The 17,904-nt window shown below is 32.7% G+C and overlaps 1 protein-coding gene across 1 annotated transcript in view; it reads right to left on the reverse strand.

The window, feature by feature from the left end:
- ROCK2 (Rho associated coiled-coil containing protein kinase 2) overlaps window positions 1-17,904 on the reverse strand; it is a gene marked incomplete at its 5' end in the record, with an annotated part of 137,691 nt that overhangs the window by 30,068 nt on the left and 89,719 nt on the right. The window contains 13 exons of the mRNA XM_082672788.1: window positions 2,024-2,183; window positions 4,820-4,926; window positions 5,311-5,557; window positions 5,777-5,868; window positions 5,963-6,098; window positions 6,677-6,725; window positions 6,889-6,968; window positions 9,068-9,079; window positions 9,657-9,717; window positions 11,271-11,430; window positions 12,245-12,336; window positions 14,429-14,567; window positions 16,932-17,076. Of these exons, the coding sequence (XP_082528914.1) occupies window positions 2,024-2,183; window positions 4,820-4,926; window positions 5,311-5,557; window positions 5,777-5,868; window positions 5,963-6,098; window positions 6,677-6,725; window positions 6,889-6,968; window positions 9,068-9,079; window positions 9,657-9,717; window positions 11,271-11,430; window positions 12,245-12,336; window positions 14,429-14,567; window positions 16,932-17,076 (1,480 nt within the window). The remainder of the gene's footprint in view (window positions 1-2,023; window positions 2,184-4,819; window positions 4,927-5,310; window positions 5,558-5,776; window positions 5,869-5,962; window positions 6,099-6,676; window positions 6,726-6,888; window positions 6,969-9,067; window positions 9,080-9,656; window positions 9,718-11,270; window positions 11,431-12,244; window positions 12,337-14,428; window positions 14,568-16,931; window positions 17,077-17,904) is intronic.

Raw genomic sequence — 17,904 nt, forward strand, 5'->3', positions numbered from 1 at the left:
AACCTCTCTGAGGCTCAGTTTCCTTATCTCTAGAATGGTGACAATAGCACCTACACCCATAGGGATTTTGCAAAGATTTTGCATTAGCACATGTGTAGTACTTAAATGCTGCCTGGCACATGGCAAGCACTTGATAAGTGCTCACACAGGAGAATTTTCAATGACCTAAGAAAATGTTCACAATATTTTTTAAAAGGAAAAAAAACAAAACAGTAGAGAAAATTGAGAAAATATACAAAATATCATCCTGATTTAGTAGCATTCTGGTTAATCTTTACTTTTTATTTTCCTCTATTTTCTAAATGATTTGCAACAAACTTTTAATTTGTTTTATTAATCAGAAAAGACTTCTAAAGACATTTTTTCAGTCTCAAAGTGAAGAGCAGACAAAGTTTATGTCTAATCAAGTGATTTCATAGTAACTGCAAGTTATTACATGTAAAGGATTACTGATGTACCGATTAGAAAATCTGTTCAAATTCAATAGATTCTTCTGCTCCTTCATACCTAATGTTCAACCTCTAATTATCATTTATTACAGAGTTATATTGGGTAAAAATTAAACCTTATGAATTTTCAGTTTTTAATGAACTGTCTTCAAAAGTGTAGAAAAATGAAACCATTTTTCACATACTACTAAAAATAGCTAGCATTTCTAAGCACTTTTCAGGTATCATTATACTTGGTTTTCACAACAACCTAATACAGTAATTGTCCCTTTACAGGAAACAAGGCACAAAAAGGATAAGTAACTAGAGAAAGTCACATAACTAGTAATTCATTGCTAAGCCATATTCTTAAACAAAGAATGCAATGCAATGACATGCATTGGAAAAGACCAAAGGCTTTATACCAGATATACCATCTATAAAATTTAAGTTTTGTGTATTCACACAAAATATGAAAGTCATCTGTACCTTATGTTACAGCTGTAAAAAGGAATTTTAAAAAATGAGTTACATGCTAAATTGGTTTATTTTCAACACTTCAGAGAATAATCTATAAACAAATGTACTCATTTTAAAAACTAATCACCCTAATATGGGCACAGAGAATAGAAAGAGGCATGAGTGAACTCACTGAGGTGAGGAAAATAAAGATTCTGTATCTTGTTTTGGGTAGTGATTATATGTATGTATTACAAATGTGAAAAATGTTTGCATTTTATTGCATCTAAATTATGACCTCAAAAGAAATTCAACTTTGTCTTTTTAGGCCATGGACAGGGAAACATGGCGCACTAACTTTCTTGTTAGATATTTCTAAATAAAGCACTCATTTCATTTTATATCAGCTAGAATCAATGCCTTAAACCAAACTGTTTAAAAAAAAAATCTCCAATTTTAATTACATTCAATAATTTAAAGGCTATTTTTTGCTAAGTTATTAATAAATGTTATGCTTTAATATGAAGTGAAATTTCTTTTTAAGAGTTTTATAAATCTTTGACAAGAATACTTTACTGATTTCCTTTGGAATTTCAAATCCATCATATATGAACAGTCAGTTTGGAAAACAAGAAATTATCTAAAAGACAATTAATTCCAAGATACGGGCTTGGTTTGTGGAAAAGTTCACTTTGCTATCTTACCCTATACTCATTAGTATTGTGTGACTTTGACCAAATCTAGCTAGTATATTTATCATGTCAGATTTCAAAATATTCAGTGAACTTACATTCTATAAACTCGCAAGACTTTTGTAACACAAGCTGGTGAAATGTCAAACTAAATATTATAAAAAGAGCATATCCCCCAAATCTGAATAGATGTATCTAGGGCTTCACACTCTGTATGCCTGTCACTGTTGATAGCACTGAACTATTAATTTCTCTCTGATCTAGAAATTCGGTTGAGTAATTCTGTGTTGGGGGCTTACTACCTTAGAAATGGATGCTGCCTTCAAGGAAAAACATATATGTAAAGCTTTCCTAATACTTTTTAAAATATTTTTCAAAATCAGAGTTGAATACAGAATCAATTCCGTAAAATGCTGCTGAAAACCTTCTTATGAAAATGCGTACCTTTCATGGCTTCTGATTTAGCTTCTTCAATGGATTCATAAATCTTATTTTTATCTGCCAGCCGTGCTTTTGTAGCCTTATGTTCAGCCTCTTCTTGTTCTAGGCTCTGCTGTATAACTTTTAGTTGGTATGTCATATCTATTTCCATGTTGTTCTTCTCCTATTAAAGATTTTAAATGGCAGCTATCAGCAAAAAAGACTGGCTTGCAATTTCAAAAACGTAGAGTCTTTTTTTTACAGGCTTACTAATAATGTTCAACATGTTCCCTCCGATCTTCAAACTTCTTGTAAAAGTAATCTATGCACTCTACCTGTTCACTTCCCTCTGTACCCATCTCCCACATCTCCACTCTACTGTTTTGAGATCTTCATTGAGATTGCTTGAGCTCAATAAAGTGACAAATGATATCTCAGTATCAAATTCAACAGACATTTATAGTCTTTATTTCATTTGAACTCACTGTTGCCCTTGAAACTATTTCCTTGACATACCTGACACTGAACTCACTTGGCTCTCCCCATCCTGCTCTCATCTTTTCTGTTGCATGTGAAGTTTTCTCCCAGCTGCCCCTTAAATGTTGGGTGTTCTCTGGAGTAGTGTTCTTTAGCCATAATGCTTCTCCTCTTCCTATATTATCACTTCTCAAACTTTTAAAACATACCTAATGCTTCCCTTTGCTATATCTAAAAAAAAAAAAAAAATCTCAGGATCCTCTACTATTCACCCTTATTTTCCACCTAGGAGACTTGTTTTAATTTGAGAATCTTTAATAGAAGTCAGTCTATTTTCGATATATCCTCAAAAGATTTTCTAATTCTTTGTTTTCTATAATTTATATCGTAAATATAGGTATTTCTTTTGTTTTTCAAGAATAAAAATGATTTTTTTCAAACTACACAATCCACCAACAGACTAATTTACTCTGCTCTGAAAAACCAATGTTCTAAGCAATCTCTTTGCAGATGGGCTCTTCCAGTCACATGGTTTGAGTTACTTCTATATCGATGACTCTCAAATATTTCTAGCTGCTACTACCATAGCTTACTTCTTTGTAGACATCCTAATTTGGCTGTCTCACAGGCATCTCAACTTAGGACTAAAATTGATTTATCACTGTCTCCTCTAAAACAGCTATTTTTCCTTTATTCTTTATTAATTAATGGTACCACTATAGATTTCGTCACAAACTAGGAACCCAGAACTCGTTCTTGAGTACTATTCACACGCCATATCTAATCAATCACTAAGTGTTCCCAAATATTCCTCCTCCAAATATTTCTCAGATTCATCCTTATTTTCCATCCTTTGAACTACTGTACTAGTTAAGTCTCCATTATCTAGGTTACTGAAAAAGCCTCTGACTAATCTACCTACGTCATCATGTCCTCCTCAAACCTAGTTTCCACATGGTACATAATGATCTATCTTAAATGTTCCTCTAATAAAATCATCCACTTCAGTGGCTAGTCCATTACTTAGAGCAACTAAGTGTTGTTAACAGAGTATTCAACATCTTGCATGGCCTGGCTCATGCCTGGCTCTGTAGCCTCACTCAGGCCAGTGAATTCATCACACTTTAACATTAGGTTTTCAGGCCAGTTTTAGCCTGACGTCTGTTTTTGTAAAATTTCATTAGATCATAGCCATGCCCATTCCCTTTACTGCAGCAGAGACCATATGGCCTGCAAAGTCTAAAGTATTTACTGTCTTTCCCTTAAAAGATTAAAATTTGTTGACCCCTGCTCTTTACTCCAGAAATACTGAATCATTTGCATTTAAATAAACTGACTATGACTTTTTTATTTTCTATCCTCTGTGCCTTATGCCCATGCTGTCCTCCCCAACTTTACCCTGTCAACCAATCCTGCCCTGTCAGATTAGGGATTCATTCTGTGCACCCAATATACCCTGCTCATACCTCTATCATTCTACTTACCACACTGCATTAGAATTATCTGTGTACTTTATTATTACTTTAGAAATTACCCATTAGACTGTGAGATTGTTAAGGGGAAGAACTGCATCCTGATATTTCTACCACATGGTACATTAAATACTTAAGTGAATGAAAATAAAATATTAACTGCACAGAGCCTAAAAATTATCCTTGGTTTATAGTACTTTTTGGTAAACTTCTAAATGAAAAGTCACGATAACTTTATGTCATTTTAAAGACATATTGTAAGATGGGCTTCCCTGGTGGCGCAGCGGTTAAGAATCCACCTGCCAATGCAGGGGACACGGGTTCAATCCCTGGTCTAGGAAGATTCCACATGCCGCAGAGCAACTAAGCCCACGAGCCACAACTACTGAGCCTGCGCTCTAGAGCCCATGAGCCACGACTACTGAAGCAAGCGTGCCTAGAGCCTGTGCTTCACAACAAGAGAAGCCACTGCAATGAGAAGCCCGCTCACCACAACAAAGAGTAGCCCCCTGCATGCAGCAACAAAGACCCAATGCAGCCAAAAATAAATAAATAAATTTATTTTTTTAAAAAAAAGATATATTGTAAGTCAAAATTTGCATTTTCCTTGGATGCCCAGGAAGAAGCATCCTCATTATACACCCCAAGAGACTCTCCCTTCATAAGCATCTAACATCTAAGGGCTGCTTGTAGTGTTATGGTATGCCTTAAAATACACATCCCTAATCTACATAACCAAGTGTGAATATAAGAAAGTACATGAGTGTTGGAAATATTTCAGTTACTAATTTTCCTTATTTTAAAATAAGTTTTTCAACCCGAAACTGTCTAGTCATTTACTTACACAAACGTAAAACTTAACATGTTTTACCTTTTCCAAATCAGTAAATCTCTCCTGTAGTTGTCTCTTCTCAATCTCTACTTTTGCTAATAAGATTTTGCCATTCTTTAAATCTTCTTCTAGGCCAGATATTCTACCTAAAATTGAAACATTTTTAAAAACAATAAACTCATATAGTATACATATTAAACTTAGAGTAAAAAATCTGGAATTCACCTCATTCTTTAAAGTTGTTATAAGCAGAACTTTTATAATTGTTGGTGTAGTGCTTTAGAGTTAATTCGACTGGAATCCAATCTACCACCTTTAGAAGTGGTTTGTTACTAAAAATACTTCATACTATTTGAAAGTAAATCTTTCATCCATAAAATTTTGTAACAATGTATTTCTAATATGCTAACCTTACATAACAGAGTATTATATTCAGACATGTACTATTCTAGCACATTATCCATCATCTAAGGTTATGTCCAAAACACAAATCATTAAGATGAACTCAAGTGCAATATCTACTTTAATACCTTGTAAATCATTAATAATCTCTGATCCATGGGTTCGGTCCCTCCTTTCAGATTCTAGAACTGACTGAAGATTGATAAATTCCTTTTCAAGTTTTAACTTGGCAGTCTCCAGCAGGCAATTTTTATCTTGCAGATCTCTATTGTTAGATTCCAGCTGCTGAATCTGTTTTGAACTTTCTGCCTGGGTTTTCCTTAACCGGGCTGCAGTATCAGATTCTGTTCGCAGCAAAGCATTGGTTTCATCCAGCTGTTATTCCATTCAAAACAAAACAAACAACAAACAAATAAACACAGGTATATATGATGAAAATACCTTCAATTATTACCCCATTACTATTTAAAATAAACAAAAACCTAAAAAATATCTTCCTAATGATTTCCTCTTCGTAACACTGCCAATTAAAACAAATGTTAACAGATAGTCATAAATAAAATTTAATATCCTTATAAACTGGGATCAACCTACTTGTCTCTGGAGTTGATTCACTTTCTCAGTGGATATTTGAGAGTTCTGATTTCTTTTTTTCAAATCTTCAAGTTGATCTTTTAAACTGTTAACTGTGATAAAAAGCATTTTAGCGGTAAGCTTCAACACAACACACACATACACACAAACATTTTCTCTTAGTATTTAATATTCTACACCACAAACCATCATTCTCCAAATTTCGCTTCTTGTCTGCTTCTTGATCAGCTTTCCGCTGATATTCTGCATTTTTGTGCTGAAGAAGCGCCTTTTCTCTTTCTAATTGTCTTAATGCTGATTCCACATTTTTCCTTAAGGTAATCTGAAATAATGCTTGAAGTTATTATCAAAGGAAAGTATGTATAAAAATCAAACGAAAACAAAAAATATTTCAGTTACATCAAGCAAATAAAAAAGACCTTTAAAAAAGCTATTAACTGCCCTTTTGTTAAAACTACAATGTTTTCCATATTTTTTAAATAGTACACTATTCTTAAATAATCAAGACCATAAGTGCTTTGTTTACTATTGAAAATCAAAATTTCTGTAACATTCCATCACCACTGAACCATCTTTACTTAATACAAACTATGGGTCTGAATAAAAAAAGAAACAATTGTCAATTTCTATTTTTAAGTCACGTTAGTAATATGAGTGCAATTTTCTTTTTACTTGAAATATCTACACATACTAAATTAACTCATCTGCAAAAACATAACAAAATGAAGCCTATTATCATGGTTACCCTATAATCTGAGAGTCCTGTCCACCAATACTACAAGGTAGATTTTACTATATAACAAGATATGTATTAATATGGTACTAAAAGAACTCTGTAGATAAGTCAGGCATCAAAACTTTTTATGAACAAAAATGTTAATAAAAGCAGAGCGACTTTACCTCTTCTTCTAGCTCCTTTGCTACTTTCTCTAGGCGAGTATTAACAGATCTAAAGAATTTCAAAGGCAACAGTAAATAATTCTCTCCTAGTTTACAATAAAAACATTTACCATAAATTATAAAATTATCATATAATTACTTTTTAGCTCTTCTTTTTTAGTAAAATGTTTAAACTTACATTTTAAAATATAACAATTATCTACAAAACATACTTGCACTTCTGCTCTAGTTCCTCTTTGGCTTGTATCTCACTGCTAAGGTGTTCTTCTAATGTGTATAGTTTTTTCTGAATCTGTCAGAAAATAAGAAACTATAATTATAAAGTCTGATCATATTTAAAAGGTGAGAGGCTTAAAGAAAACAATGATAATCTCTTTTCTTTCAACTTAATATAGGTACAGTTTTTGTACATTCTTAATGTGATTTTTATTGACAGAGAGAAAAAATCCTCCATCTCTTGCTTTCTGTTACAGTACACATGTATGTATGAACACACTATGTAAACATAAGAATAAAAAGCTCCGATCTTGGCAGAATTCTTCTATGACACCAAGTTTCTCATTCATTATGAACAAAGGATATCCTTTGATACCCTCTATCATTCTTTTGTAGATTATTTATTCGAAAATACTGTCACCATTTGTGCTTATAAAGATAAAAGGTCTCCATCTGAAACAAATATTTGGAATATTTGACTGAACACACTCAAAAATATATTACTTTTCTTAAAAATAATAAAAGCTCTTCCCATTTTTCCAAAGAAGGCATGCAGATAGCCAAGAGACCTATGAAAAGATGTTCAACATGACTAATTATTAGGGAAATGCAAATGAAAACCATAATGAGATATCACCTCACATCTGTCAGAATGGCTATCATCAAAAAGACAAAAATAACAAATATTGGAGAGCATGTGGAGAAAAGGGAACCCTGGTGCAGTGTTGGTGGGGATGTAAATTGGTACAGCCACTATGGAGAACAGTATGGAGATTCTTCAAAAGATAAGGATAGAACTACCATACAATCCAGCTATTCCACTTCTGAGTATTTATCTGAAGAATATGAAAACACTAATTCAAAAAGATATATGCACCCAAGTTATGGAAACAACCTGAATATCCACTAGTGGATGAATGAATAAAGAAGATGTGGTATATTATACACAGCGGAAACTACTACTCAGCCCTAAAAAAAAAAAAGTGAAATCTTGCCATTTGCAACATGGATGAACCTTGAGGGTATTAGAAATAAGTCAGAAAGTGAAAGACAAAAACCATATGCGGAAACAGACACACACACACAGAAAAGGAAAGAAAATAAAACAAAGACAAACTCAAAGACAGGGAACAGATTGGTCATTACCAGAGGAAAAGGTGGTTAGGGCTGGATGAAATGAGTGAATGGGGTCAAGTGTATGGTGATGGATGATTACTAGACTTTTGATAATGATCACTTTGCAATGAATACAGAAGGAGAATCATAATGTTGTATACCTGAAACTTATGTAATGTTACATAAGTTTTCCCTCAAAAAAAGATATATAAAAGCTCTTCTTTATATCTTCCTACACTGTGCCAGGCAAAATACTGTGAAAAGTTGTCAACAATAACTCTTTTGGATAAATGACAACTAATTAATTACAAGTCATCTTGCTATAAGGCCAGATATGTCGGGCTTTAAACAAACTAAAACTACAGAAAGCATTAAATACTGCATTTTGGGAGCCTTACTGCCTTTATAAAGGATTTAACTTTTCAAGTTCCTTTTGTGTTTTAGGTACAGTGGCAGGCACTTTACAGATATTGTCTCATTAATCCTAACAAAACCCCTAAAAAGATGGGTAGTATTATATCTATTCAATAAAGAAACTGAAATCCAAAATAGGTGAACAGTTGGGCCAAGATAGCATAGCTAATAAATGGCAGTGCGCAAAAGATCCTGATCTATTAGATTCCATGGCCAATGTTCTTTCCACTATTCTTTCTAGTGATTATGTTCTCCATGACTTCTTAAATATTTCATATACCTTAAGCAAAACTGTATACTTCCCTAGTAAGAAAATACAGGCCAATGAACTAGTCAAGTTTAACAGCTTTTGGCTACTACTACATTAGTATAATTCGATCACACTAGTTATCACATGCCAATCAAAAGTTCTTACTGCTACTTATATATCCTTAATAAATAAAAACAAGAAAATTATACAATATATATTTTAAACAACAGATCCATAGGAGCAATAATAAAAAGAATACTTGGTAGAAAAAAGGTTGAGAACTTCTCTCTTGGGTAGGTGTAGTACTCCAAATGCTAGGTGGAATGTGATTATAACAAAACATCGCTAGAGTGATGAGATTTTCCTGTTTTTCAACATATTTGACATCAACATACCTCTTGACTCTCCTATTTAAAACAAAACAAAAACATTAAAATGCTTGTTATGCTTTGTAAAATTCCTAAAACACAAATCATACCAAAACTACCTAACTCATTTTTTTAGGTTTTGAAGAGAAAAATGTTTAGCATCCTCATTTATGTGTGTGTTCATGATTTAGCTTTGTATAGAGGTCACAAAATATTGTAACATTTTGATAAAATTATCCTTTATATGAATTCATTGCTAAATAGTCAAAATTTAAATCATCTACTATTTCTATATCCTTATAGCTTATTATCTGTACTCTTTTATAGTACTAAGATCATAAAATTTTCTAACTGGTAGAAAATACAGCTGTTTGTAAACCTATTCTATCACTTTTGCTACTAAAACTAAGCCTAAAGCCATGTACAAGTCATCTTTTCACTAGCCATTGGATCTCACACAGTGATACTTGTCAAATAAATGAACCACTTCAATATTATGCTGAACTGGATTGCAAGAAGGAATGCCATCTAAAAGTAGCATCAAGTGAACTTTAAAAATACAGGGATATTGCTAAAATATTTGAACACGTGTAGAGTAGTAAAAATTTATACATACTTCGTTTTTCCTTGATTGTATCGAATCATTTTCTTTACAAGATGGAGAGTCACTTAATAACCTAGAAAGAAAGGCAGGAAATAAATTCTTTTGCGTGTCATTTTAACTCATTTTCTAATACCAAGTTATTCTCAGAATTAAATTCCAACTACAGATTCTCTTTCTTTTCACTTCAACATATTTAAAATGAAGTAATATTTTCCCCTCTAGAGATGTATAACATTTTCAATCATTTAAAATGATAAATATTTCTTGCCTCTCACTCTTAAGAGGATGTTCTAGTCTTTAACATTGTTGAGACTGGAGTCACTAAATAGCACTACATTTTTCTCCCTATTCATCTCATTTTGAGTTCCTGTAACTATCTTATTCTTCTTTTCTAGAAATCTTCTGGAAAGAGATAGCTCTCCTCCTTTTCAAAAATAACATCTCTTGATCTCCAGGTCTTAATACACAAATCATCACTTCTATTTAACTGTTAATTTCTCGCTTAACTGGGTCCTTCCTCACTGTGTATAAACATGCTTGGGTTTCTCCTGGCACTGATATCCTCAATTTAGTCAGCATTACAGTAGTTTTCAGAACACTGTCCTTAGCAGGATGACAATTCATGCTGGGTTGCTTGGGATTTTCCTGGTTTTAGCATGGAAGTCCCACACCACATCCCAGGAAACCCCTCAGTCCTGGGGAAACTGTAATGGTTGATCACCCCAACCATTACACACATGGAAATACCAAAAATTTCTCAAATATATGTTTCTCAAACATCTTTAATACTTCATTCAACTATTTAACAGTTTTCAGTGGCTCTTTGCTGCCTGTCAAAGTCAAAAGTCCCTTAGCACAGCACACAACAATCATCTGTTGCATTATGCTTCCCCTAAACTCCAACTCCAGTCTATTTTCTAATGTTATACCCAATAATCACTCCAGTTGACCAATATGTATTGAATGATCTTGTGCCAGGCTCTGCACTACATGGAGGGATTACAGGCAAGAAAATCACAGTTTCATTAAATCCTCCAAATGGTCATGATACAGTGATATATATATATATACCCTATGTTTGAACCCTACTGGACTATACTACTCTGCTCCCAAAGTATGCTTACATTTCAAACTTTTCCTTCCAGTATTCACCTCCCCACTATACTCACCTAACCTCCTTACATCTCAGCCTTTCAAAACCCTTTCTTAACTTTAGACTTGGCTAAGATGCTACCTCTTCCCTGAGGTCTTACCTGACTTTCCCCTACCCTCGTCCCAAAGAGATGTGACTTTTATTTTTCTTCTGAACCATTTCATATCTTTTTGGTACGTTTCTTAAGGCAAATATCACATTCTACCCTTTATTATGACTATATAATTCTCCTATATCCCTTATTAGTTGACAAGCTCCTTCAAAAGCAGGTGTTTGGTCTTACTCTATATCCCCCAAAGAACACAGAACATTGCCTTACATTCATTTGTAAATGAATATCATAAAATATTCTATGAAAAAACTCAGTTTAAAACAAATTAACACTTTATCTTCTATAATTCAGTCTCGAAGTAAGACAACTCTTTATAGCTAGATGCTGAAAACAATAAATATGTAACAAACAAGTCACATACAAATTTTCTCTATAGTAGGTAAATCCTATAAAAGGCAGCTGATTTCCCACAAAAGCTTTAGGAATTGGGAAGGTTTCTACATCTCCTTTATCATCTTCAATGTCATCAAAATTGCTGCTATCTATGTCACTGCTGAGTTCAGGTACCACAGGAGCTGCCGCTATTAAAAGAAAAGAAACAAGTTATTTAATAATAATATATCTGATTTAAAATTATATAAATGATCCCTGTTTTGTTTTATATTAGTGATTATATATTATTAATGTTATATAAATATTAACATATTACATATTGATTCATTAACAGTACTATATTATTATGATTTACTATAGAATATTTTAGTAACAGATTTTGTTTTATCATTTCAAAGAACTGAAATTTTATGTTTTATTATTATATTAGATTGGTTTTAAATATAGATAAATCAATCAAACAAGGAAAGCAGGATGATATTATTCTACGTGTTAAAATTACAAGCAGCAATAACTTGCATATACGTTCTTTAGTCTTCGGTTTTCTACATTCTTTAAGTAGAAATATTTCTTACTCTTCAAATGAATTAATGTTAAATATACATGAAGTTTAAATGAATTACTATGCTTACCCTAGTATTCACCAGAGTATGGTCTCCATAAGTAACTAATTACTGATTTATTAATTCAAACAACTGAATTAAAGAATTGTATTTCCCCAATTCTGAAAATTACTGAGATCCATAAAACTTAGCTTAACAAATTAAGAAACCTATGTTTATCATAAAAGCACTGGGAAATAAAGACATATTAGTTTGCTAAGATACTGAGGTAATATTAATTTAGTTATAAGTACTGCTTCAGAACAAATTGAAATGAAACCTCTCAATTTAAAAATTAGTTAGCATTAAGTGTACAGACATGTTTATTAATTCAGAAGAGGAATCAATTTATGAGATTTAAAATGTGATGAAATGGAAATATTTAAATTTATTGACTTACTCTCTCTTATGTTATCCCAATTCCATTGATCATTCTTAAAGAAAGGATGTTGTTTGATTTCTTCTACCCCATTTCTTCCAAGTCGTACCTCCCTAAACAATGCAGTTAAAAATTGTATTATAAAGAGTAACATTATATAAATACAAAAATATTAACTCTTATCTCAACAAGGATCAAAATAAGGATCAGAAATGAGTTTAAGATATCTTTATTAAAAGCTTCAGCTTAAATGTTGCTCAAAAATAAGCAATCTAATTTTATAGTATATGATTGCTCTAGATAGTAAATGCCATGGAAAGGGAAATATGTTTCCACCTGTTTTGTGTCAAATGAAAGTACGAGATTTTCAATGAAAAAAATCATCTGCGTGTGCCAAAACCACGTGACCAACTTTAGGGGGTAAAATGGATGGAGATTTAACTTTTGGCATAGAAGAGTTTTTTAAAACCTTTCTAATAAACGTTATTTTAAAAAATCCTCCTCCTTTCTTAAAAAGAACTCACATATTATGTTTGAAGCTATCCATGTTTACTCTGGATATATCTACATCTATATTAAATATAAATTGTTAAATATATATTACATTTATATTAAAATTATCATTCTGAATACAAAAAAATGTTACTAATAATTTCATTTTTTGACATGTTGAGTCTTCAGTGAAGACTATATGGAAATAAAAAACATTTTTTATATGTCCCTGGAGCTATGTTTAATATAAACAAAAAAACCTGTAAAGTTTAGAAGGAAGTGCTCTTAGCCACACTGATGGCATTAAATTCTTTTCAAACTATCTTTTCTCCACCTACAATCATTACTTAGACTGCAACCACACCTCCCCATAAATTGCTAAGGTAAATATTTCATGAATGGTACTCCTTTCATTAGCATATGCTGTATCCTGTTTTATATTTTACCCTTCAGCACAAATTATGGTCATTCCCATCAACTCCATCTAGTCCTCAAATCAAACATTATTTTGAGTTTATCACCATGTATTATTATTCATTAATCATGTAATTAACAATCAAAGTTTTATTGTACAAATGATTGATAAACATATAAAAATGATTAAGCTGTCTAATGAGGAAAAATATAATTTTCTTTCTTTGTATGGAAAAGAAATAATTCATAATACTTAGTTTGACAAGAATGAGGGAAACAATTATTAATAATGGAAATATACCCTGATGTGGCTTCTCTGGGGGTCAAATTTGTAACTCAAGTAGGTCAATTTTAAAATGTATCTCCTAGAATTCCACCTTTAAGATTTTATCCTACAAAACGTATGCAAAGATAAATGTATAAGGATAGTCACTGCAGTACTGGTTCTAACAGCAACTGGCTAACAGGCAACAATAAGGTGTGCTGAGGAATCACAGCATCTTAGGGCAAGAAATGTTCTTAGTTATCATCTAATCCGATCCCATCATTTTAAGGATGAGTAAAATTATTTCCCCAACAAGTAAAATAATTTTCCTAAAATCATAAAGCTAGTGAGGTAAGTCTGGACTGAGGTGGAAGCACCCACTTATATGAGTTAGTCCTTTAATAGGATGACTCCTATTACAAATATAAAATGGGAAACCAGAAAAGAACAGAATAGAGAGGGCAAGGAAGAAACTTCAAATAGTTTTCTAGCTTCTCTTTTTAAGGCAGGTTTTCACAACAATGTTCATCTAGTTTGTTTCAAGAAATATAGAATTTCCAGGATGGACTTGCTCATATTCAAATGCAAATTAAAAACGGTTGGGAAGGAGGCACTCTCAAATCAAACACAGATAGTTTTTAAGATTATTAACTTTTGAGTATTTATCTGCACAAAAATGTTCTCTTCTCAAAAGTTGTACACTCAAGAGCAGTACGGCTTAAATCACCTTAGAGGATAAAATATGAATAATACAGAAGTTTTATTTCTCTCAAATGCATTATTTTACCAAGTTCTGTTTTTTTCCTTTTAGACATGAGGGTTAAGATTAGAGTTAGATTACCATTAGGCTGCACATACAAAATGACAAGGGTAACCCAACACCAGGATTAGCAGTAGGAAAAGGCTAAACCAGAATTAAATGCAATTTGGATAAAAAGATTGATTTTATATGTAAATAAGAGTTAGGTATGCTTTCATTTCTACAAATCCAGAAGTTAAAAGGATTCTCTATAAAGAAATTCAATGTATATTACCTATCTGTTAAGAAGGCACAGATGAGATTCTTCGCATGTTTAGAAATTTCTGCATCTTCAGGGAAACATAGTGAGTTTTTATGATCCATAATTTTGCTATATGTTCCTACCAGTGAATCTGCATAAAATGGAGTATCCCCTAAAGTTCCAAGAAAAAAGAGTGTAACAGAGAATGCAAATTAAACATTTTTCACCTAATATTTAAATATGTTAAGTTTAAATTTGTCACATGCATGGAAGAACGAAAAGGTCTACGGGCCAGGAATCTCAGTCAAAACAAACAGGCGCACACCAAGAATATATTTAAATTATAATCATACCAATGAACCATGAACTTTTAAGAGCAAAATAAAATCAATACTAACTGTAGAATTTGTTGGGTTTTTAAATACATAATGGGAAAAAAAAAACAATTTACTGGATAATTTAAAAGATTACTAGGTGGGGTCAGATCAGTTAGTGCTTAAGCTAAATCAGCCTTTTATGTTACACAATACAATAGTCACTAGCTACAATTGGCACTTTAAAGTTAAATTAATTACAATAAATAAAATGAAAAATTCAGTTCCCTAGTCACATTAGCCATATTTCAAGTGCTCGATATGGCAGGTGCCTACCGTACTAAACAGTGCAGACGTAAACCACTTTCATCATGATAGACTGGACAGTGCAGCTCTAAGAGTTAGATCAGCCCTATTGTTTTACATATGAGGAGGCCAGGCCCAGACAGATGACATGTGATTTGCCTAAGATGACACACAGCTAGAGTTGAAAACGGCAGAAACAGCCTCCTAATGCAGTGTTCCTGCTGACTGATGACTGTGATAAATAGGCATTGAAGCAAGTGTAAAGACAGAAAATGTTCACGGCATCATCTTGGCCAGTATTCATCTAAAGCCACAAGAGTTAAAGGCCCTGCCAGTATGCCTCAACCACAAGTCACCTTAGTACAAATCACTTTCCCAAATCAGCCAAAAAGGAGTGTTCAGGTAGTTAGTTTTTGTTTTCCAAGGGTGGCAGAGGAGAGTTTTGAATTCAAGATTTTTCTAGTGCAACTTTTAACTGCAGTAGACTCCTTTAATTGAAGTCCAGTCAACCAACCTGATGAGCAAGCACCAGAGTAGGCTCAGAATACTGCAAATTAGTGCCATTCAAACTCATTAAATTCAGCTCTCAGCGCTGAAAACAGCAGCAGGAATTTAAATGGTCTCTTCAAACCCAGGTGACTTCCTCCAAAGTATATTATTTTTTAACCCCCTGGGAGAGTCTAGGCAAATGATGGAATATATTCTACTTTCAAAAGATTACAAGACACACCCAATGAATCATCAGATAGGGCCTAGAGGTGGGGAGAATAGATAGCTACCTGAGAACATACAGTGTGTACAAAGAGACCCACTACAAAAACAAAGGCCCAAAACAAAGTAGGTTACAGAAGGACATGAGACTACGCATAGCAAGATCAGTGCTACACATACACATATGGTCATCAAGAGAAGGCACTTTAACCACAAAAAAGTTCCATGACTAATCGTTATTTAAATTTGTACTGATTTTTTTTAGCAATAAACATACTCAGTTACTATACAGATTTTACAGATTTCCACTACTAATTTCTTTTAGTCATCTTCTAGAAAATAAATTCCCCAACTTCTAAAACTATATTTTCAATTCTAAAGTCATTTCATATAACGCTATTAGCCTTAATACATTTGACTCTTAAAGAAGAATTCTGCTACATCTCCCTCAACCTGAAACCAGGGGAGTCAGCCACTGGCTTCCTTGGCCAGAAGATATTTTTGTGCCCTAGTACTTAGGAATAGGAAATCTTAAAAATGAAATCTATGATGTAAAGAAAAGTTTTGAAATACTTGAATCTTTCAAATTTTGATCTGGTCAAAGTAAAAGAAATTATTTAATTTGCCTCTAAGTTTACTGAGACTGAAATATTATTATAAAATATATTTATCTTGATAGTCAAATGGTCAATAACTATATTTATGATTTATTTGACTAGAACTACAAACCAAATATATATACAAGTAATAAATATAAGAAACACAGTGTACAAAAATTAATTACATAACAATTACATAAACTAAGAGTACTTTCAGTTCCTTATTATAATTAGAATACCAGCCTTATAATTTAAATATTTACAACAAATACTCCTGATTAAGAAAATCTTAGAATGAAGGCCCATTGCAACTATAAACTTGCTTCTTGTTATAATATTTTCTTAATACAAAAGGTCTATTGGAGGAATATTTCCTAGCAGTAGACTTTCAATTCCTTTCATATTCTACTCCATTACTGTGCCAGAATGAGGATTGGTTTTAATTTTCCAATCAATAATCTGTCGTATCAGACACTACTAATTCAGTTTTCAGAAATACTACTTTTTCCCTAGAACACAAGCAATTCATTTTTTTATAGTCTCACATTCTTGACTTAGAACTAAAGTGTTATGAGATGGGTTTTGAAAAAAGAACAATTTACTTACCCACCAGCATCTCAAAAAGGAAAACACCCACAGACCACCAATCACATTCTCGCCCATAGTAACCATCACCCCCTTGTGATTTCAGGACCTCAGGTGATATATAATCAGGTGTTCCAACTGCTGTATCACAATGCACCATGCCTGTCTGGGTAAAGTGCAGAGAGAGAGAGAAAAAATGTGTATAAAATGTCTATAAACACACACACACATAAGCGCAACTAATTCATTAATTATTAAATATACAGTGACTACACATGGCTACCAAGAGACCTTCATTGCTGACATGGCTTTGGGAGGACAGGGGATAAATGCATTATGAAATGCATAAAAATGTCTGGATTATGGGAGATCAGGGATAATTTTCCAACTCTAAAATACAGGAGGCTTCATCAATGAAAGAAGAAAAAGGTGGTTAACTCCATGGGAATTCCATGCAAATCAACATCTTTTGTTTCTTTTTCTTACACCATGAAGGAGTTACAAGAGAAGTACAAAATGTGGTCTTAAGGCACCTGATCCGGGGAAAAGAAAAGAATCATTAGAGAAAGGAAACTTTGATATTTCCAAAGAAACTGCAGTAATGAAAATTACAAAGGCCCCAGTTTTGGAGGTTGTATTAAAAAATAGTTCTTATTATACCAAGAAAAAAATGGGGGGAAATAGATCAAATGTTTAAATCAAAAGATCTTTATAGTTTGAAAGCTACACCTCCAAGCTGCATGTTTAGAAATGTGGAGCTGTGGTATCAAGATATTTGGCAAAATGATTACAAACACCTTTTTCTGTGTTTAGTTTCAGTGGGCAGTAAGATAATCCCTATCTTATGTCTTTTTGACAAGGACAAGAACCACTGTAGATATTATCTACGTGTGTGTATTTTGCAGCATGTATGTGTTTGTGTATGTTTGTGTATACGCTGCAAGATTAAATCATGACAGTATATAGTAGTGTGATCCTAAATAGTACCTGTTAA

Source organism: Grampus griseus (assembly GCF_964374135.1).
Source record: "Grampus griseus genome assembly, chromosome: 15".
In the NCBI taxonomy this organism is placed as follows: Eukaryota; Metazoa; Chordata; class Mammalia; order Artiodactyla; family Delphinidae; genus Grampus; species Grampus griseus.